The 19,071-nt window shown below is 39.1% G+C and overlaps 1 protein-coding gene across 1 annotated transcript; it reads left to right on the top strand.

Annotated features, from left to right (window-relative positions):
- Positions 1-5,210: 5,210 nt before the first annotated feature.
- grxcr2 (glutaredoxin and cysteine rich domain containing 2) lies at positions 5,211-13,217 on the top strand (the record flags this gene model as incomplete). Its single annotated transcript, XM_083926461.1, has 5 exons — positions 5,211-5,267; positions 5,674-5,857; positions 7,667-7,776; positions 10,991-11,215; positions 13,044-13,217. 5 exons carry the CDS (start codon positions 5,211-5,213, stop codon positions 13,215-13,217), a joined length of 750 nt encoding a protein of 249 aa, XP_083782587.1.
- Between the last annotated feature and the right edge of the window lie 5,854 nt (positions 13,218-19,071).

Below are 19,071 nucleotides of genomic sequence, written 5' to 3'. Positions count from 1 at the left end.
AAACATTGTTCTGAATTTAGATTCCGAGGCTTTTTCAAGCCTTGTGAAGGCTATTATTGGCCATCTGGGCTCCCTTAGCGTCTGTTGGGAATGGGGGTGTATCACTCAACATTGAAAAACTGATGCTAATTATCTGGGCAACATTCTCTAACAGCAGTCAAGTTGTGAATTTGTTGTAATGTAACATTAAACAACATTAAACAGAAGATGACTTACTGTGGTTCTCAAAGTGATGCTTGGAGCTCCAGTGGTTGTAGCAGAATCATGTTAATAATACCAGGATAACTATGCCTTTGTTTCATTGGTTGTTGCGCTAAATCTTACCCAGATACAATAGGGCTATTTTCTGGCTATTGTGTAATCCCGTTCTTTTTTTTTTTGATTGGTTGGCTGCTGCTATGTTGCGCTGTGGCCAGAGACTTTTTGGGCGCTGTAACATATTACAGGCGGGAGTGCGTGACCAAAGACCGAAAAGAGTGACCGTGATGCTTAAGAGGCCTGGACTTTTAATTTAAAATAGTCATGACAGTGTGTTTTTCTCCTGAGAACATCATTGCCTGCCTATTGTCATCAATACACTGCCCTCTCGTGGACAGAAGAACAGATACAGCTCAATTTGGATAACAATATAGGTCTTAATGGTCAAAATATTATTAATACATATTTGAATATATTTGAATATTAATATTAATAAACTAACAAATGTCGAATATGATGTTAATCGTCTTGCTCTCCTTAGCTTATGACATGATGTATTATCTCTATAACCTCATTGCTCAATCTATAAGCTCTAATATAGCTCCTATATCATCATCGATAAACATCTTATAAACGTGAGGCCCTGACCATGAAGAACATGTTGATCATCATGTACCATTCAGTTACAGCTGTGACAAAGGTAATTCAACTGTAGTATGAAAGACACTTGTGAATTAGATGCACCACAGCCCTAATATATTATCTGAGCTGCCCATGGTTTCTCTTTTCTTGTCTGTAACCTTTAGAGAGGATGTGACATTACCATCTCCAGATATGATTTAAGACAAATATGATCTTTCACATTCATCTGTAGCTTCATTGCTCTTCTCATCTCAACTTGGTTCCCTCTCGTAGTCCCATCCATCTCTAATTTTTTCCCTACTTCCATCTCTGTCTCATCCCCCACTTACCCTCCCTACTGTCTGTCAGCCACCTGGGGGCAGAGCAAGAGAGTCAAAAAGTACAATCTAAGTTTGGTGCTGAAATGGGGAGAGAGAGAGAGAGAGAGAGAGAGAGAGAGAGAGAGAGAGAGAGAGAGAGAGAGGGAGAGAGATAGAGATAGAGAGAGAGAGAGAGAGAGAGAGAGAGAGAGAGAGAGAGAGAGAGATGGTTGGGGTTTAGAGTAATAGTGATTTAAACTCAAAGTGGCAAAACAACAGGTGATCATTACCTCCTCGCAGAAATCTGCTGCCCTGAGGGGACAGTTCTTTGTTATAAATTCCTTGTATGACACTGAGTAATTCCACCTTATCCCAAAAATCGGACTCCCTTGTGCCTTCAGGATAATGACCTCTATGGAGAAATTTGAACAAGTGTTTCTGACTGATCTCTGTTCCATTTCTTCCTGAAAATAGGTGCTGCTGATATGAGAGTGTGTCAATACTAATCCCCCTTGGGAGGGTGTGGTGCAGGCAAAATAATGAGTAGACATCTTTTAAAAGTGACAGTTTCACCTTCCTTTTTGTTTAACTTACAGTGCAAAAGTTCAGAGATAAGCTGGGGGGGGGGGGGGGGGGTTACAACAGAGTACAGAAATGGGTGGCAAGAATGTGCTGCTCACAGGGCTCCACAGTGAGACTTGCCAGTAGTATGATACAAACAACTCCTTAAGGTGCTCTTGGACCCTTGGGGGTAAATAATCAGCACACACATGCTCCTATAAATGCAAAACGATAAGGAACCTCCACTGAAACCAGGATGTGCCAGCTTGCAGAGGGTTTGAGGCATTAAAAAACTGGGAGCACGATCAGAAGTAGATTAAAAAGATTCAGAGAGGAGGCGCCTGCACACTTCATGCTCATACCTGGTTCATGGTGCATAAGATAGAGTTTTGATACTCATTCCCAATATTTAGGAGATATACGTTGCATCACGCCATATACTTACATAAGGGTTTAAATTTGCAGCTCAATGATGCTTGTCTCTGTGCACTCGGGTCCAAATACATTATCAACTAGCACGATGAAAACAAAAACTATTATTTCTTTGCTTCAATCTGTACCATCAGAGCACTGAAAATGGATTAGATAAAGATCTGTAGTTAGCAGGGATCATGTACTGTACCTGTGAAATTGTATTTAAGGAGGATAATGTGGATGATAGAATATACATAATTGTTAATTGGAAGACAAGGAGGGACAGATTCACAGTGGCAATCATTTAAACTGAAAAGCAGCGAGAATCCTGACACATTAAATGATTCCTTCACTGTGATGCACCCAAAACAATTTCTCGCCTGAGTGACCGTACTTGCTTGTTCTGCAATCTGATTAAGCCGACTCTCGGTCAGGAAAGAGACAAGAGAGGGCCTCTTCTATCTCTCTCTCTCTCTATCTCTCTTTTTAAACCATCCATTCGCTCTCAGCTCAATAACAATCATCTGTAAGGATAATTGTAAGATTAATCTCGACATGCATAGGGCTAATGGAATCCATTTGTTAGATTAGTGCTTGTCCTATAAAATGGCTTCTTAAAGATGCAGGAAAAGTTGCCACTGCCATCAGCAGTTTCACATAATAACACTTTTCATGCCTCTGTAAATTGAATGATCCAAATGCTTTATGTTTACATTTATGGATTGGGCATTGCATATATATTCACACAGGCACTCACAAAAAAAATGCATATCTCTTACACACACACACACAAACACACACACACACACACACACACACACACACACACACACACACACACACACACACACACACACACACACACACACACACACACACACACACACGCACACACACATGATGCCAGGATGTGACCTGACACTGACTCAGAAAGTGATGTGGCATCAGTGCTGGCACTGTGATTAAAACCCTAAATCGGTCTCCAAACTAGTGATAAAATGATGCTTTTAAGAATGCTGACTTCAGAAATCATACCCTATTAGGCTTAAAATTAGAGATGTGAGTGAAACTTGCATATGACGGGAACAGAACATATAGAAGGACAAATCAAAGGCCTATGATTAGACTAAGCCTGTGAATGTTCTCATTTCTCCAGGTCATTGTTATCCCCAAAGCAATTTCAGTCAAAAGCAACTTGACTTGGTTATTTGTCTAGGAAGCTAAGTAAGACTTGGCTTCTCTGCTTCCTAGACAAATAACCAAATAACCAAGTCCAGTTGCTTTTGACCGAAATTGCTTTGGGGATATGAATAGACCACTATTGCTTTATTTGGAATATAGATTTCTAATTAATTTAATCTCACCTGCTATTTGGCCCTGGTTGTTGTGGCTGATAGTTTTGTTTAATCTATTGACCAGTGTTTAGTGTAATCAAGTATTAATGTTATAAAGAGTTATTTAGAGCTAATATTTCACACAAAAAAGAAGGGGGTTGTGTACCAAAAGAAACAAAAGAGTTTATCTTTACACTGAGTCCAATGAATGATAACCCTTCCTATTAGTTACACTTTGTAGTTGGTAATTTAAAGTTAAATACAAAATAAGGATGCATAATTTACCAAATAATTAAATCTCTTACACTAGACAGGAAAACACTTAGCACATGGTGATTTAGTTAAAACACTAATTGTATGACTCATCACTTCAAGTAATTACACTGTAGGATTAGGAGGGGAGAAAGTTTAATTGTATACTTTAAAGGATTTTCTTGAATTGATTTAATTTTTATAAACGATGTTCTCAAACTAGGCAAAGCATATGTTTTTCTTTTCCACTTCACATTTCTTATTATTCCCACCAAGTACTTAGGATGAAAGAAAATGCAATGTTGAACTTAAATTTTAAATAATATTATTTGAGCATCTTCCCCAGAAACAGGGGGATATCCACAAGGTTATAGCCTATGGTTCACCTCAGTTTAATGTCTGGACTAAAGAGACTTTATAAAGTTTTGTCTGTTATTTAAAGAATTGAATTAATGATATAATGCTGTTTTGATTTGTTTTTGCATCATCTCAGATTCTAGACGAGATACCTGAGTATCGTCTGCTGGAGAAAACTTCTCAGGTGTGTGAAAACCTTGTTTTTTAATATTTTACCTGAGCTCAACACTGTAAAAGATACTTCTATAGATTAAACTTTCAAAGAGACTGACTCAGACTCCACTATAGAACATTGAGGTCCTAGTGCTCAACTGCTGTAAGAACTAGACTACACTGCACTGATACATCCATTACAGAAACACAGAAACAAAAAACACTTAAAGCAAGACGTTAATGTCAATGTGATACTTCTTTAAACTAAGTGCTCAAAGATAAAATTGATAACGGTAAAGGTTCTCATTTTGACAACAGCAGACATCAAATGTCATGTGTACTTTTCAACACTAATGCACTCGGCTCCAGTCCAATGACAGGCAGTCCTACAACTATCTAACAACACACACGCGCATAGACACACACACACAGACACACACACACACACACACACACTCACACACACTCACACACACACACACACACACACACACACACACACACACACACACACACACACACACATGCACACACGCACACACACACAGCCTCAATCTCCCTTCCTTTCTCTTACACACGCAAACACAGTGCTCTACCCGGGCTCCAATTCTATTTTGGTGATCATAATTATTTGATGACGGAGCTTCTGGTTTCTCAACCACCCTTTTGTACACATGATCTAGCTTTTGAATAATTTAGCACAGGGAGCTAGAAAGGTGGTCCCTTAAAACAGCAGGTGCATTCAAACTCAGGAGGAAAAGGAGAGCTTTATCTCATCAACTCATCCACCCACTCCTTACACGAAGCTCTTCAGTCTGGCTCTTGTACTCTGTGCTTCAATCGAGCTGTATATCAATCCATCCATCTATCTCTACACCCATCCATTCATCCTTTTATCACACCAGGCACCACAGTGTCCAGCAGATGTCAGTTCGCCCCAGGGAAGGACCTTCTTGGAGGGACTGACAGTCACTTGGTGTCCCCTCCTTAATCATCCACCATGGAGGAACTCCAGAGAAAACTGAATCAACGCTATGAAGGCACCAAGCCTAGAAAGGTGAGTTATTTATAGGACCACCTTTTTTCAGATTCATAGCTTTTTGAAGTGAAAATGTACTGCGTTGAGAAAAAAGACGTATTGAGGTCATTACCGAGCCTCCTGTTTCAATTATTCTTTTTGCAGATGCTTCAATATCGTTGGCATATTGTTTTTTTTATTAAAGCACACAACTAGATGAAGCTGGTGGGTTTGAAGACAATTCTCAGCTTCTAATTGCATGTGATGACAAACTGAATGAAGCAGGATGTCAGCTTGTATGTCGCCACGCTGCAGATGTCTGTATGCACCACTCATGTTTTATCAAACAACATTTTTTTTTTTAACTCATAAATCTTCATTGTGGCACATAAAAACCTTTAGGGGTTCTAGGTAAAAACATGTCACCTTCAACTCAAAACTACAGGTCAGGTTCAAGCTGGCGTCGTCCTATAGCGGTCGGGTTCTGAAGCACGTGTATGAGGACGGTCAGGAGCTTGACAGCCCAGAGGAGAAATATCCCCACAGCTTCGTTCACCGCAAGATCCCTCCCAGCCACTTGGAAGTAGAGCAGCTCTGTGGGTTTGAGGATGCTCATGGGGACCAACCGGGTGGGTTTTTATCATTGTGTAACACACTACAACTGTGTCTTACTTTATATGCATGACTACACTGAGGTTTATTTGTGTGGGATGCAAGCCAGTAACCAGGGAGACCATCAAGATCTATTACATTTCTATATGGTACTATACATTGGAGTGGTTTCCATGAAATTGTTTCGGCGTGTTTTTGCTTTTTTATAGCAATAGCTTGTAATGGCTTTGCATGGTTGAGACTTTGCTGTACAGTGTATGTGTATTTGTTTGCACAGTTCGCTTAAAAACCTTTCAAATGCTAAGTGTTACAGCAATCTTCTTGATGATAATGGGGAACATTTCAAGACAGTCTCAATAGCCCACTTATGTGCACTGATCATATTGTGAGTGGTGTAGCACATTCTATAGCCTATGCTTTTCCAGTATTTTTTTTTGTAGTAGAGCCATAGATATGAGTAGAACATGCAGAGCTGAAACACTTTCTCAACCCCAGTTGTATAAGGTTTATATTTTCTCTGTGATGGTGGAGTTAATTTGGCTAGGATGTAGCAAACGGCTGAGTTAGCTAGTAGCCTTAAACCTAAATGTCCCTTATAACTTCGTATTAAAGTGAAACAACTAAAACCAAGCAAAATCACAGATTCAATTAATATCAATATATCTGCTGCATCATGGTTAAAATCATTTTAAAGAAATTATTTCACAACTTTTAATATGTACCCCGGAAAAAATACTGAGATCTCTGTGATCCTAATGGTCAGTACAGCCATGGCCATGTATAACATTATTTCACTTTACAGTGTGTTTAACACACAGTTAAAAACGGGGACAGATCGAGGGACAGGTCCAGCCCAGGATAAGCCACGAACAGTGGGGACTGTCCCGGTAAAACAGAGGCTGGGGGGTCACAGATGGTCAGGTAGAGACCTGTAAGCTGTTAGCTCGGTTTACCAAGACTTCCAAAATTTTAGACAAGCCCTTAATAATAATGATGATGATGATGATGATGATGATGATGATGATAGTTCTCTATTTATATATCACCTTTCAAAACACAAGTTACAAAGTGCTCGACAAACAGATATAAAGTTAAAAAGCAAAAGATGAGAATAGTACAAAAACACTGCAACAGCAGAGAAGTAATAAATAGGAGAGTGCATGGCTCGCGCACAGAAATTTTTCACATAGAGATAGGTCTTGAGCTGTGACTTAAAGAACGCAATAGAGTTTGCTGACCTGAGTCCCTGGGGGAGGCTGTGGAACAGCCTCCACTGCAAATGCACGGTCCCCTGGTGTCTTCAGTCTTGTACGCGGTATGACTAGTAAGCCTTGTTCAGAGGACCTGAGGGACCTAGCAGAGGTAGCCGGCATCAGTAGTTTCCTTATGTCCTCTGGAGCAAGACCACAGATAGCCTTATAGATGATCTTGAATTGAATTCTTAATTTAATTGAAAGCCAGTGAAGTGCCATCAGAACCGAGGTAATGTGTGAGCAATATGGGGTCTTAACCCTTAGTGTCTTGGTTTAGGCAGGCACAAAAAGCATTACAGACACAAAGGCATGGATAACTATTTCCAACTGCTGGAACGACAGACATGGGTGAATTTTTGCAATATTCCTCAAATGAAAGTAGCAAGACTGTATAATTGGGAACTTTGATGTGTTTGTAAAATTTCAGCTGGTTTTCAAACGTGACACATTGTTTCTGGAATTAAGTATAAGAAATATGTACATGCTGTCTGTGGATGAAACTTAGACTTGGTTTCTAAATCTCTGGTACAAGTTCTCATTCTGTCCTGACAACATGCTTTGTTTTGTATCCAGATGTCTATCCTCCAACAGGGCTCATTGCCCAGAGAATAAACGTGTACAGAGGAATGGGAAGCTACAAGCCTGCTGCAGGCCAGACTGAGGAAGCAGAGGGAGATGCTAAAGTAAGCAATGCTGCTTGTTTTTGATTTAGCTTAATTTGAATATAACTCAAGATCATCTTAAATTAGATTTCCCGTTAGTGGTGTCAGTTTTGTTTGTCTTAATGTCAAGTTTACTGAGACATAATGTAATCTTAAGAAACAACAGTTGGGTAACAGAGATTGTGATGTAGCACCAGAACAAGCTGTCCTCCTTCCCTTTTCTTACACTGAACAAAAACAAACGTGTGGTGGTATATGCTGAATGCAGTCAGAGGAGCGGCTCCAAGAACGGACCTCTCAACCATGGATGGATGCTCTCAGCCAATAAAAATTCCAGTATTATATAGAAATATTAAAGTTTCCCTCTGTTGCCCTGGCGACAATTGCACAACATCTCAGACCATGTTGACCGCAAGAAGCATGAAACACGAAACACAAAAACACGAAACACGTTTAAGAGTGCTAATCTCTGCTAAGGGGTCCCAAAACAAAGGGTTTTCACCCGTCGGACCGGTGTTCGTGTCCCGGTGGTGTTCATGTCCCGGTTATGTTCATGTCCCAGAAGTATTAAGCCAAACCACAACTGTTTTGAAGCCTTACCCTAACCGCCACCTTTTGTTGTCTAATCTTAACTGGTCATGTAACGGTAGTTTTGTTTCCTAAATGTAACCATGACAGTCAACTTTGTCGCCCTTTCATGGCATTTAATATAATGTTGACGAGAATACATTGATCAGAAACATGGTCAGGTCAGCATATGTACTTATTAAGGGTTACAATGTTTAAAATGATTGTGTGCTATTTCAAACACCTATAGGAAGTCTGTTAAAGTTATGATTTGCAATCTCTGACATCCTTTGAATGGCAAGTTACTAATTTTGGAGCATGGTCACTACACAACATCTCTTTGGATATACTAACAAAAAAAATCAAAGTATTATAATATTAAGTCTCCCAGTTCCTTGGAAGATGGTATTTATTTTTTTGAACCCCACAGAGCGTTGCAAGTCTACATGCGTATGCTGAAACGCAAACAGACACACCAAAATAAACATACACAATTACCAGCCAACGCACAGTAATTTAGTAATCCATACATCTTTAGAACAAAACAAGCAATCAAAACTTAAAATAGAAAATGAGAAAAATCCTTGGGTAATTACAGCACCAACATGCATGCTGTTCTGGGAATAATTTACAACAATTAACGTTGAACCACTACAAAATATTTCATCTAAAAGGAAAAATCCTGTGTTACCAAGCTGCAGTGGCTTCATTAGTGTAGCAGACTGAGAGGGAGGTCAGCTACATAGCTTGCTGGCTTAGTGTCAGTTTCACTTTTATCCTCTAAACAAAGGCATGTTTGGCCCTGGTGACCAAGGCCAGTATTTATCACATTTATCAGGGATTTAGTTTATCCTTTTAGGGCATTATTGAAATGAATGCATGGTGATCCTAGTAGCACTCCTACTGTGCAAGGTCTAATGTTCTTCTTCCTATATGAAAGCAATTCTTTCTCTGTCTTTATAATAAGGGAGATTCACTGAAACTTTTTTTTTATCAGTTTTTTTTACTTCTGAATGTTTGAAAAAATGCAATTGGGTAATTTTGAGTTAAAGTTCCTAAAGAATATGAGCCAGAATGTAAGTTTTAAAACATAGACAGAGCACCTCTGTCCTCTCACACATGTGAGTCTGGAACCTACTTTAGTAGTTTATTTTTGGTTTCCAGAGTTCGTAGAACGAAATGTCTCTGGACTCAGTTGGATAGACCTACAACTAATCGAAGGGACAAACATAAACATAAAATAGTGTGCAGAGATGAGCTGTGATGGTGTAGAATCAATACATCCACATAATAGTATATGATTGTTGCAGTTTTTGCCATCAGAATTGGTAAAATTGTAAAGCTGCAGCCATCTTGTTTGCCTCAATGGCGCTTCTCTTTACTAAGCTATAGAATTATCCCTGGCACAAGGGTGCATGAGCCAAAAATGATGTCATTGCATATTTTGCATGACGTGTGAAAGCTCCTCAAGCTGTCAATCACTGTCTGAAACACAGCCCATATGACATTAATGGTTGTGATGCCCTGACCAGGAAATCTGTCTGAATGGTAGGGGACCAGATGTCTGTTTGCAGCTTCGTCTGGTTCCCACGCTACAGTAAATGCCCCTGATACATTTTTCTGATTTACTTTCTCCATTGACAATGTTACATGACTAACATTTGGAGCGTTTCTATGGCTTGGAATTGGCATTAAACTCAAGTTAAAACTACAAGAAATGAGTAGACTGTGATAAAAAGATCTGGTTCTTCAATAGCCAAAGGTACAAGCATGTGCACACAAATACTTCAAAGCTAAAGTTAACCATAACTCCCAAGGTACTGTACTTTTTGGCAAGAAACATCCAATCACAGATCATGCGTTACGTTCTGGTTCAATTGTTTTGCATTCTGAACTTGCAATGTCTCACACCTCTGACTGGCTTCTTCTCCATGGCAGTGGCAGTTGAGGCTCATGGGTATAGTAGTATTCATGCCAAAATGACTGATATCAAGACACATTAACCTATAGGCTCATTACATTAGTCCTCTGTTTCTATGTTCAGCAACTCTGAGGATGTCATTTACTGGAAAAATTGAAATGGTACTATAGAAATGTCTTCCAGAACCAGCAGCTCCTCAAACATTGCAACTTTATGCTCATCACATTCTGCATCCTTGAAGAAAAGATTTACCTTTTTATACTTTTAGTTTTTAAACACTTAGTTATGTATTTTTAATCTCTGGGTCGACTTGGTTATTTTGTTCCCAAGGACAATCAAATGTAGATTATATAAACTGAGGTAAACACAATAAAGGGAATATGCTCTCAAATCAAAGGTTTCTCCCCAGACTCTAGATAATCACACAGAAGAAAATCTGTGTTAAAAGAGGAAGTATTGTAGTTTCTCAACCACCAGAAGCCAGAACACAGATACAAACCATGTTGTGTTTTGCACAAGGGGTACGACTCTTCAGCTGCATTCAACTAGAGATCCTCTTCTCGCCCACACATAAAGCCCGCAGCTAAATGTGAACATGCTCTCTCGGTTTCAGGGTTTGGAATTTGGAAATGGTTGGAAATATCTAACACAAGTAGAGTCTAATTAAAATACTTAATCTTAGGATGCACCTGCTGTTTTTTAATATCAAGTGATGTAGGATTAGCTGACACATTCTGTTTCCTTCAGTCCTCAGTGTTGGACTTTGGCAAGATCATCATCTACACCAGCAATCTGCGCATCATCCGAGCACCACCTAGGAAACCTGAAATGTCAGGACACCACACAGTGCCTCCTGTAGACTTGGAGGGATACCCAAAGGCCAGGGAGAGGGGGAGCAGGAGGAGGGCTAAAGCTCTTTGTACACAGGATGGAGAGGAGGAGGAGAAAAAGATCAGTGACATAAAGACCAAGGTAATGGTCCTTGGCTAAATTATTCTCAGTAGTGTGGCTGTTTTTTTATCACCATGCTTCTGTTTCCTGGTATTCCGTTTTACTGTGTTCTCCTCATCGTCTTTCCCCCCTCTCTGTATCTCTGCATATGTCTCCAGCCATCCTTTCTTCACTTTATCTGTGCTTTTATCTGAGCATAACTGCAGGATCGTCTGTGCAGCCATATTGTTATTTCAGAGAGAGTCCACAGAGGTGTTTTTTCTCATCCCACAATCTCCTCAGTTGCCTTGTAAATGCCACCTTATTTGCACCCCTTCTACGTTCTTTTCTTGTTGCCCCCTCTCACTGCAACAGCACCAGCCCATTGTCCTCGTGTTATCTGTCAACTGTGAACACAAACTGATGAGTCCACAGTTTTACTCTGCCCTTGCAGCATTTGCCTGCCACTTGCCAGCCCGCAAGGATACCTAGCTCGCTATTATCCCCTCCCTCTCACCTTCTTGGCTGATTACTGTTCTCTTCCCCTCACTCCCTCTATTCTTTCCTCACCTCTCTTGTTATTTTCTCATTTTCTCTGCTTCTAGAAAACAAGTTGACTCTAAGCCTTTTTTTCATTATTCGACAATCTCACTCCTTTTGTTACTTTCTTTTTCTTCATCATCTTCTTTTTTGCCCATGTTCCGAGGTAGTTAATGTTTCACTGTCTATGCTTTTTTTTTTTTCTAACACAGGCTTCGATTTTTATGTGCAATTTTGCAACTGTTTACCCAATCTGGACCTAGATTTCACTATTTCGACAGCAGCTGATCATCACAATACAATGCATGAATATATCAATAAACCCTGTGTGAAGCTTAAACCAATGTTGCTTTAGATGCACCGAAACTCTCAGTAAAACCATCAAGTTTCAAGTGTGTGCAGTGAAATTTAGTTTGTGGTGCTTTATCAGCTGCAAACATTTACTTGTAGGATAAGTATGTTGGGTCGGTCATTACTGCAATCGGGGTCCAATGGTTACCAATGATCTGATTCAAACCAGTAGCCTTAACAAAACTCAATACAATTTTGCTTACTTTCAGTCATTATCCTTTTTACCTTTTGAAACAGGAATTGTTAAATTGGATTTGACATTTTTTTTTTTTTATAGATTCATAGAGCATAACTTTACTCCCAAAGTGAATCCTAAAGGGTCAGAGATGAATGCCATTAAGTTTTTGGCACTTTAATACACAAACACCAACAACACAGACCTCACTTAACAAAGTCTTCACTGAAAACATCTCTCTCCTGATTTGATATCCAGTAAAGATTCACATCCTCCCTTAATATTCACCTCTCGTGTCATCTGTAATATAAGCAGCTGCTTATTATAAATTAAGTTGAAATAACCAGCTGGCTATATAAATGACCAGCTTGCTGTACATTATCCCGCTACACAGCTACTTGCCAAAAGTCATTTGATTATGAATAAAAATGGAAGAATCCACTGTTGCAGGCTGGCCAGTTAAACTAAATAGCTGTGTTCATTTTTAGGTGTTGTAGGTTAATTAGCTGTGGAACATTTGAAGTCAGTGTGAAAGTTAGTAAATATACTTGAATGTCAAATGGTGGATGGTGGTTGTTATAGATTATTGATGTGTTTGACACTACATTTAAATTCATTATATACAGCAATTATTTGGATATGGCTGATGATAAACGTCCCTTTTCAGTTCAATCTTTAGCCATATGTTCTTTGTCTCTCCCGCCCATTCTAACCCTTTTCCCTCTTGTTTGCCCTTTGCCTAACCTTACGGTTCCTCTCTTTCACCTCCTCTTCTCCCCTCTAATGTGTTTCTTCTGTCTCCAGGAGGCCGACAGCTGCCAGCATTGTGGCGGTTCGGGCTGCGCTCCCTGCTCTCTGTGTCACGGTAGCAAGCTGTCCATGCTGGCGAACCGCTTCAATGAGTCTATCAGCGATCTGCGTTGCCAAGCCTGCTACCCCCATGGTCTGGAGAAGTGCCAGTCCTGCTCCAGCAAATAGCACTGTTTGGCTGACACCCATGTCTGGCAGGGAGCGAGAGAGAAAGAGTGAATGAGAGTGTGTGGCTGTGAGTGAGTGTATGCCTTATGTGCTATGGGTTTGTCACAATTGTCTCAGCAGCAATATTGCTCTAATCCAAAGTGTTCTTGGTGGGGTGTTTCGGAGACCTGCTAGGAAACTTAAGCCATCATTGGAAAGCGGAATTATGGATTGTGCACAGGGCACAAAATCATAAAATACAATTACTGTGTGCAGTGAACACGGCTTGCGATAACAGAAACACATAATCGCTTTTTTGTTGTCACATCATTTTGCATCTGCACCCTTCTTCCTGATAAAACTGGGTTCCACAACAGTTATCAGTTTAATTAAAATGATGCAAACATGTTGCTTTTTTATTTCATCTTCTGGAAGGCTGCCCTGTTCCTATCTCCCCCGTCTATTCACCAGAGAATACAATCTTTTATATCCCAACATGTGTTACCATACGATGCACGATGTACCATCCTTTCTTTTTTGTGTCAAAATGGGTAAGAAAATGAGACCAGGAGATGAAATAAATTTGATCAATGATAAAAGTGTACTCTGCCCAACAATGGTGAAATGCACTCCTGCTTTGAGGCGGATGTTAGGATGGATGACACATAAGCAGTGTGTTACTGGTGTTAGTGAGGAAATGAGTTACAAACTTTTTAAAGTCGCGTTTCAGTTAAAAAGTATTTACCATAACATTAAGGTAAGGAGAGCTGGAGATAAAAGGAAAACATTTAAAAGGCAAGGAGGTTATATTTTGGCAATTATGTTTTATTAATTAATAATCTCATTCTCAGGTTATTGCTATTCAGATTTGTTTCCAAGCTTTACCCACACAATTTTGGTATATTAATGAAATAAAACGCCTGATTAATTTTCAGTGCCTCTTTTAATTGCGTCCAACTGCTATTTGAAAGTTGCGCTTTTTTGTATTGGATTGCAAAACAGAATTATGATATCAACAACATCCCTGACTGATATTTTATGATTACAATGTTGCCAATCTAGTCTATAAAGATAATGAACGTTATGAACAGCCACTTTTTTTTTGCAGTGTACATCAATCAAGGATTCATTAATTTTCTTCACTGAGCCTCAGATCAGTCACAAGTGTCACTATCACATCAAACATGTTTGAGATGTAAGCTGAACAAATCTAAATTTAGTCGAGCAGCATCATAATTCTGAGGCAACGTCTGTGACTGTATTGTGTGAAAGTCATTCCTTAAATGTTTGTGTTTTCACAGTGGGTAAGGAATGTTTGTTTGTGTGCTCCCAGCTTGAAAATGAAATGAAAGAAGAAGAAAAACAAATGCAACACGCTGCATAATTCCTAGCCATTAAGTCTCAGTCATTACAATGGCAATCAACCAGAATGTTTTGTATTGTGACATTTCGGGATGATTTAACAGAAAAGGAAGCACAAAATGAAATATCGCCTCAGTAGAACATGGCTTTACAGTTTTCAGTTCTGATAGATCACCCTAATGTAATTATACATTTCGTTGTTCATCAGCACCTTCCAGGATTACTTTAACCCTTTACAAGCTAACATACAGTACATTCTCCCCATAAGGTTTAAACATTAGACAATGGTGTAAACTACATCATTTTTGCATTTGACTTGTGTTTGCAGATGAGTGACTCACAAGTTTCTATTTTTCAATACGATACAGTAACAAAGCCTTTTAATATACCTACCTGCTCCATAATCAGATATAAACTGCATTGAGCCAAATAGGATATTTTGCAGTGGCTGCTGAAATGGCATTTTTCACCACTATCCGTATGCTGCAAGGCAGAGATGATCTATCAAAATCAGTGTTAGCAGTTGAAAGCACTGACCACATCCTCAAAGCTGTCAGTGGCCCGAAGTCGCTCAGGAACAGGCACCCCAAGACCATTACAGCCAACTATCCCTGCCCCTATACCTATCTTTGTGCTGGCATTTCCATTATTTTGTCCCATTATATTAGATAGCCTCACACTTGGTTAAAGAGCAGGCTTTATAGCTTATCAGCAGCCTGGCCAAAAGCCCATCAGCAATCAAATGCCTGCTATTTGTGGGATGAAAGGAGGAACCTGAATCTCCAGTACACACTCTCTCCCTCTCTCCCTCTCCATCTCTCTCCCTCTCCATCCCCCCCCCCCCCCCCCTCTCTCTATCTCTCTCTGACTGGTCTGCTTAACACCCATACACCCATATACACCCATATACTGTTAAAACTGAGCTTTGTCATTTCAGCTCCCATTCTCACTTAGTATTCCACAAGGGAGCCAAAGTGAGGGAAATATGGGTCACAGAACTGTTCCTGGTCTCCTCTGTCCCACAGGATATACAGTGAGCGAGCAGGTAAAAACACCCAAGTGTTTACACTATGAACTCTGGATTTTAAGTGTGTACGTAAGCACTGGATGGATTACATTATGCGGATGTCATGTTCAACTAGCTAAAAAAAAAAAAAGTTGCAAAACAGAAATCACAAAAAAGGTGATACAAAAAATATGTTTTTAAAAGGGATATAGCATAAGTTTTACAATATTTTCTCCAGAGTTTACAAAATGACCAGCCATATCACAAATTTGAACAATATTTCAACCAATAAGAAACATCTAGCCTAATTTCAATTAATAAGAAAGGACCTCCAAGAGTAGGATTTTAAGGAGAAGTTTAAAAGAATGGCTTAATATCAGAATCGTCACTGAGACTGTTGGGAGACAGGATACTGGGAAAATAAATCTGGAATTTCATGTTGAAGATGTCGTTTTTCATAATCCACACCTTGGGTCTTGCCCTCTTGACCTCAGTGCACTTGCATGATGAAAAATGGCTTTTTGCTGAAAACATTGATCGACTGTTCTGTCTCCTTTTTTTCTATTAAACAACTGGAAAATGTCCCTGGTAAAACACATACATTTGACTTGACTGAGTACATTGCAGTGTTTTATGTCCATTAGTAACACAGAGCTCTAAACCTGTCTTCAACTGCACAGCTCTTCAAAGCAATACAGCAAATATCCTGCAGGCTTTTTACAGACTGATTCACTGACTTGACTTTTGTTTAACATAGTAGGTGGACACACTAAAGATACCTGCTATTCTAGTGATATATTGCAAACATTATTACATCAAATTCTCATTTATTTGAGATCTCTATTATCAAATAATGGCCTGTTTAATCACAGCAGATAGCAAACAATGGCTTATGAATATAGAGGAAAAGACTTTCCCCTGGTGGCAGTACCATCATTTATGATGCTTTATAGATATATCTGTGATCTCTTATAGCCCATTTGTGATATACGACATGGGAAGCAGACTGGAAGCAGACTGGGTACATTAATCATCAAACTCTCATACAGGAATATTTTTGCACAGTGCGGGGAAGTGAGCCACATTTAATTTGCAACAGCGTCTGTTCAACTTGCTCCCTCTCCATCACTTTCTGGTGTTTCTCAACACATATTATAATGGATGGATCTCTCTTATGTAAATCACCAGCAACCCACCTTATTAAGCTTATAACTTGCCATTAATACACAGCTGGTCTACAGACCTTTTATTCCGCCAAGAAAGTTAACAACAGTAAGCTAAATATTATTTTACCATATTGGAAACAGTTCCCTTAGGTTGGGGGTGTAGTGATTAGAGAGACTGCCCTTCAGTGAATGTATCAGGGTTAAGCCTCCCTCATGGCAAGTTTAAACCCTGCTGAGGCATCGTTTGGCAAAGTGCTCCTATTATCTGATCCTGACCTCTCACTTCTTTATAGGAGGGGCAACAATGATTGCCCCCCTCCCCATGTAATAAAGAATATACGCAACAGAGACATCAGATGGTATTAAATATTTATGTTATTGACTCACATTTCTTACAATAGCATCAAAGTCTGTGTAGAAACACTTTTATTATTTTTATTATTTTTTTATTTATTCTGACATCAAGGTGACAAAAAGATCAAAAACAGTACATGGTATTTATTTTAGTATCCTGTTCAGTATTGTCTTTGAAATCAGAGAGGTTGTTCTAATTTTATTAAAATCTTGTTATTTTTAAGAAACAGGTGCGTCATGTAAAGCTATTGTACATTTTAAATGCTTGCAAATAATCTAATTTGAACAAATCATTCCATGTAATAAGTTCATATAGAGGTATGTTTAGACTGTATATGTGAAGTTTTTCAAACTTCAAATTTCACAAAGGATTTTTTAAGGATAATGTTGATGATCACCCAGTGTCTTGAGCAAAGAGAAAGCACTTCCACCAGGATACCGTAAGAGGACACATCAGGTCTGTCTTGATGTTCTCTTCCTCCGAGGTGTTTGGTTTTCTACCTTGTGGTATTATTGTACTTCACTATGCATTATGTATGCTAAGGCCAGACCTTGTATTAGCAAATGAGATTACACTATCGAATATCACTGTGTTTGCATAACATTGACACTTTGACATGTATGTTGTAATGGAGCTTCAACTGTGTCTTATACATAGCCGTGCACTCTGAGTTTGTCATCTTAAAACCTAATTTATCACCAAGGGGTAGATTTTCACTTACTCTGGTAACTGTCATTTTTGTGTGCTTGTAGGCATGATAAAATGTGGAATAAGCAGTTTGTAAAAGGTACAACAATGCAATATAATGAAGACCTATGTCATTATGGGTTGCGACTTGAATGATGTACTTCGGCATAGTAAAAAAAAAAAGTTGCCACAATTAATCCATGATTTTAAACCTCTCAGTGGTCGGATGGCCCACTGAAGTTTTTTTTTTAATAATAGTAATTTTAAAGCTATAAACCTTCAAATTTAGGCAAAATTTGGCAAGGAAAAAAGTGCCATGGCACTTTTCAAAGGGGTCCCTGGACCTCTGACCTCAATATATCTGAATGAAAATGTGTTCTACGGGTACCCACGAGTCTCCCCTTAACAGACATGCACACTTAATGATAACCCCAGACAGAGGCAAAACCATGCAATTTTTCCTCATGCAGTACAAATGTGTTGGCCTAAAATTGAGTATTTTAACAGTTCTGCAAACTGGGGTCCCTAAATTGCAAAAATTGGGCAGGAATTGAAAGCTGAGACTCTTATGGATTCAATAAGCCCAATTGTAATCATGCGTGATGATGTAAGTTGCCACAGTAGCCATTTCATTATAGTGAGATATTTTTTGAAACTTGTGTCACTGTGTGAAATGAGATATTGTGACCTCTAGGATAATCACAGCCTCATGGAACTTAACAACCCCAAACTAGAGACCTAGGGCATTCAAAGGAGGAATAGTTTATATAAATGGGTCTCTGAGCAGTTTCAACCGAAGTGCTTGCCATCCAATCACCCAAAAGAGCAATTCTTGCAGAAACCTCCAAATTTCTAAAGTTTCTTGATACCAAATCACAGCATAGTTTTTCTGTGGTGTTTCGCAAGGTCTTGGTGTCTTAGTCACAGTGTTGTATTTTGGAGGGATTTGGAGAGGACATTTAAAAAAAGATATCTATTCTAGAGTGGTAAAATATGGTTAAATGTAGCACCACATTTGTGTAAAAAATGGTATCTTCAACAGGGAGTCCGGGACCCCCAGGGGGTCCTTAGAGTTACTGCAGGGGGTCCTACAAATTGTTTGATAGTCTTACTAATCTAACGTTTTTTTCCCCTCAAAAATATGGCTGAAATTATACATTAACATGAATGCAACATATAATTAGCAAAGATAATTTTGTGAAAAATAAATAAATACATTTACACAACTTTGATGAAAGGTTTTCTGGCTTGTAAGGTCCTATGTTCCCCGGGTCCTATGTTTCCCGGGTCCAATGTTGC

The sequence above is a fragment of the Echiichthys vipera genome (genome assembly GCF_963691815.1).
Source record: "Echiichthys vipera genome assembly, chromosome: 14".
In the NCBI taxonomy this organism is placed as follows: Eukaryota; Metazoa; Chordata; class Actinopteri; order Perciformes; family Trachinidae; genus Echiichthys; species Echiichthys vipera.
This window is presented reverse-complemented; position numbering and strand designations above follow the sequence as displayed.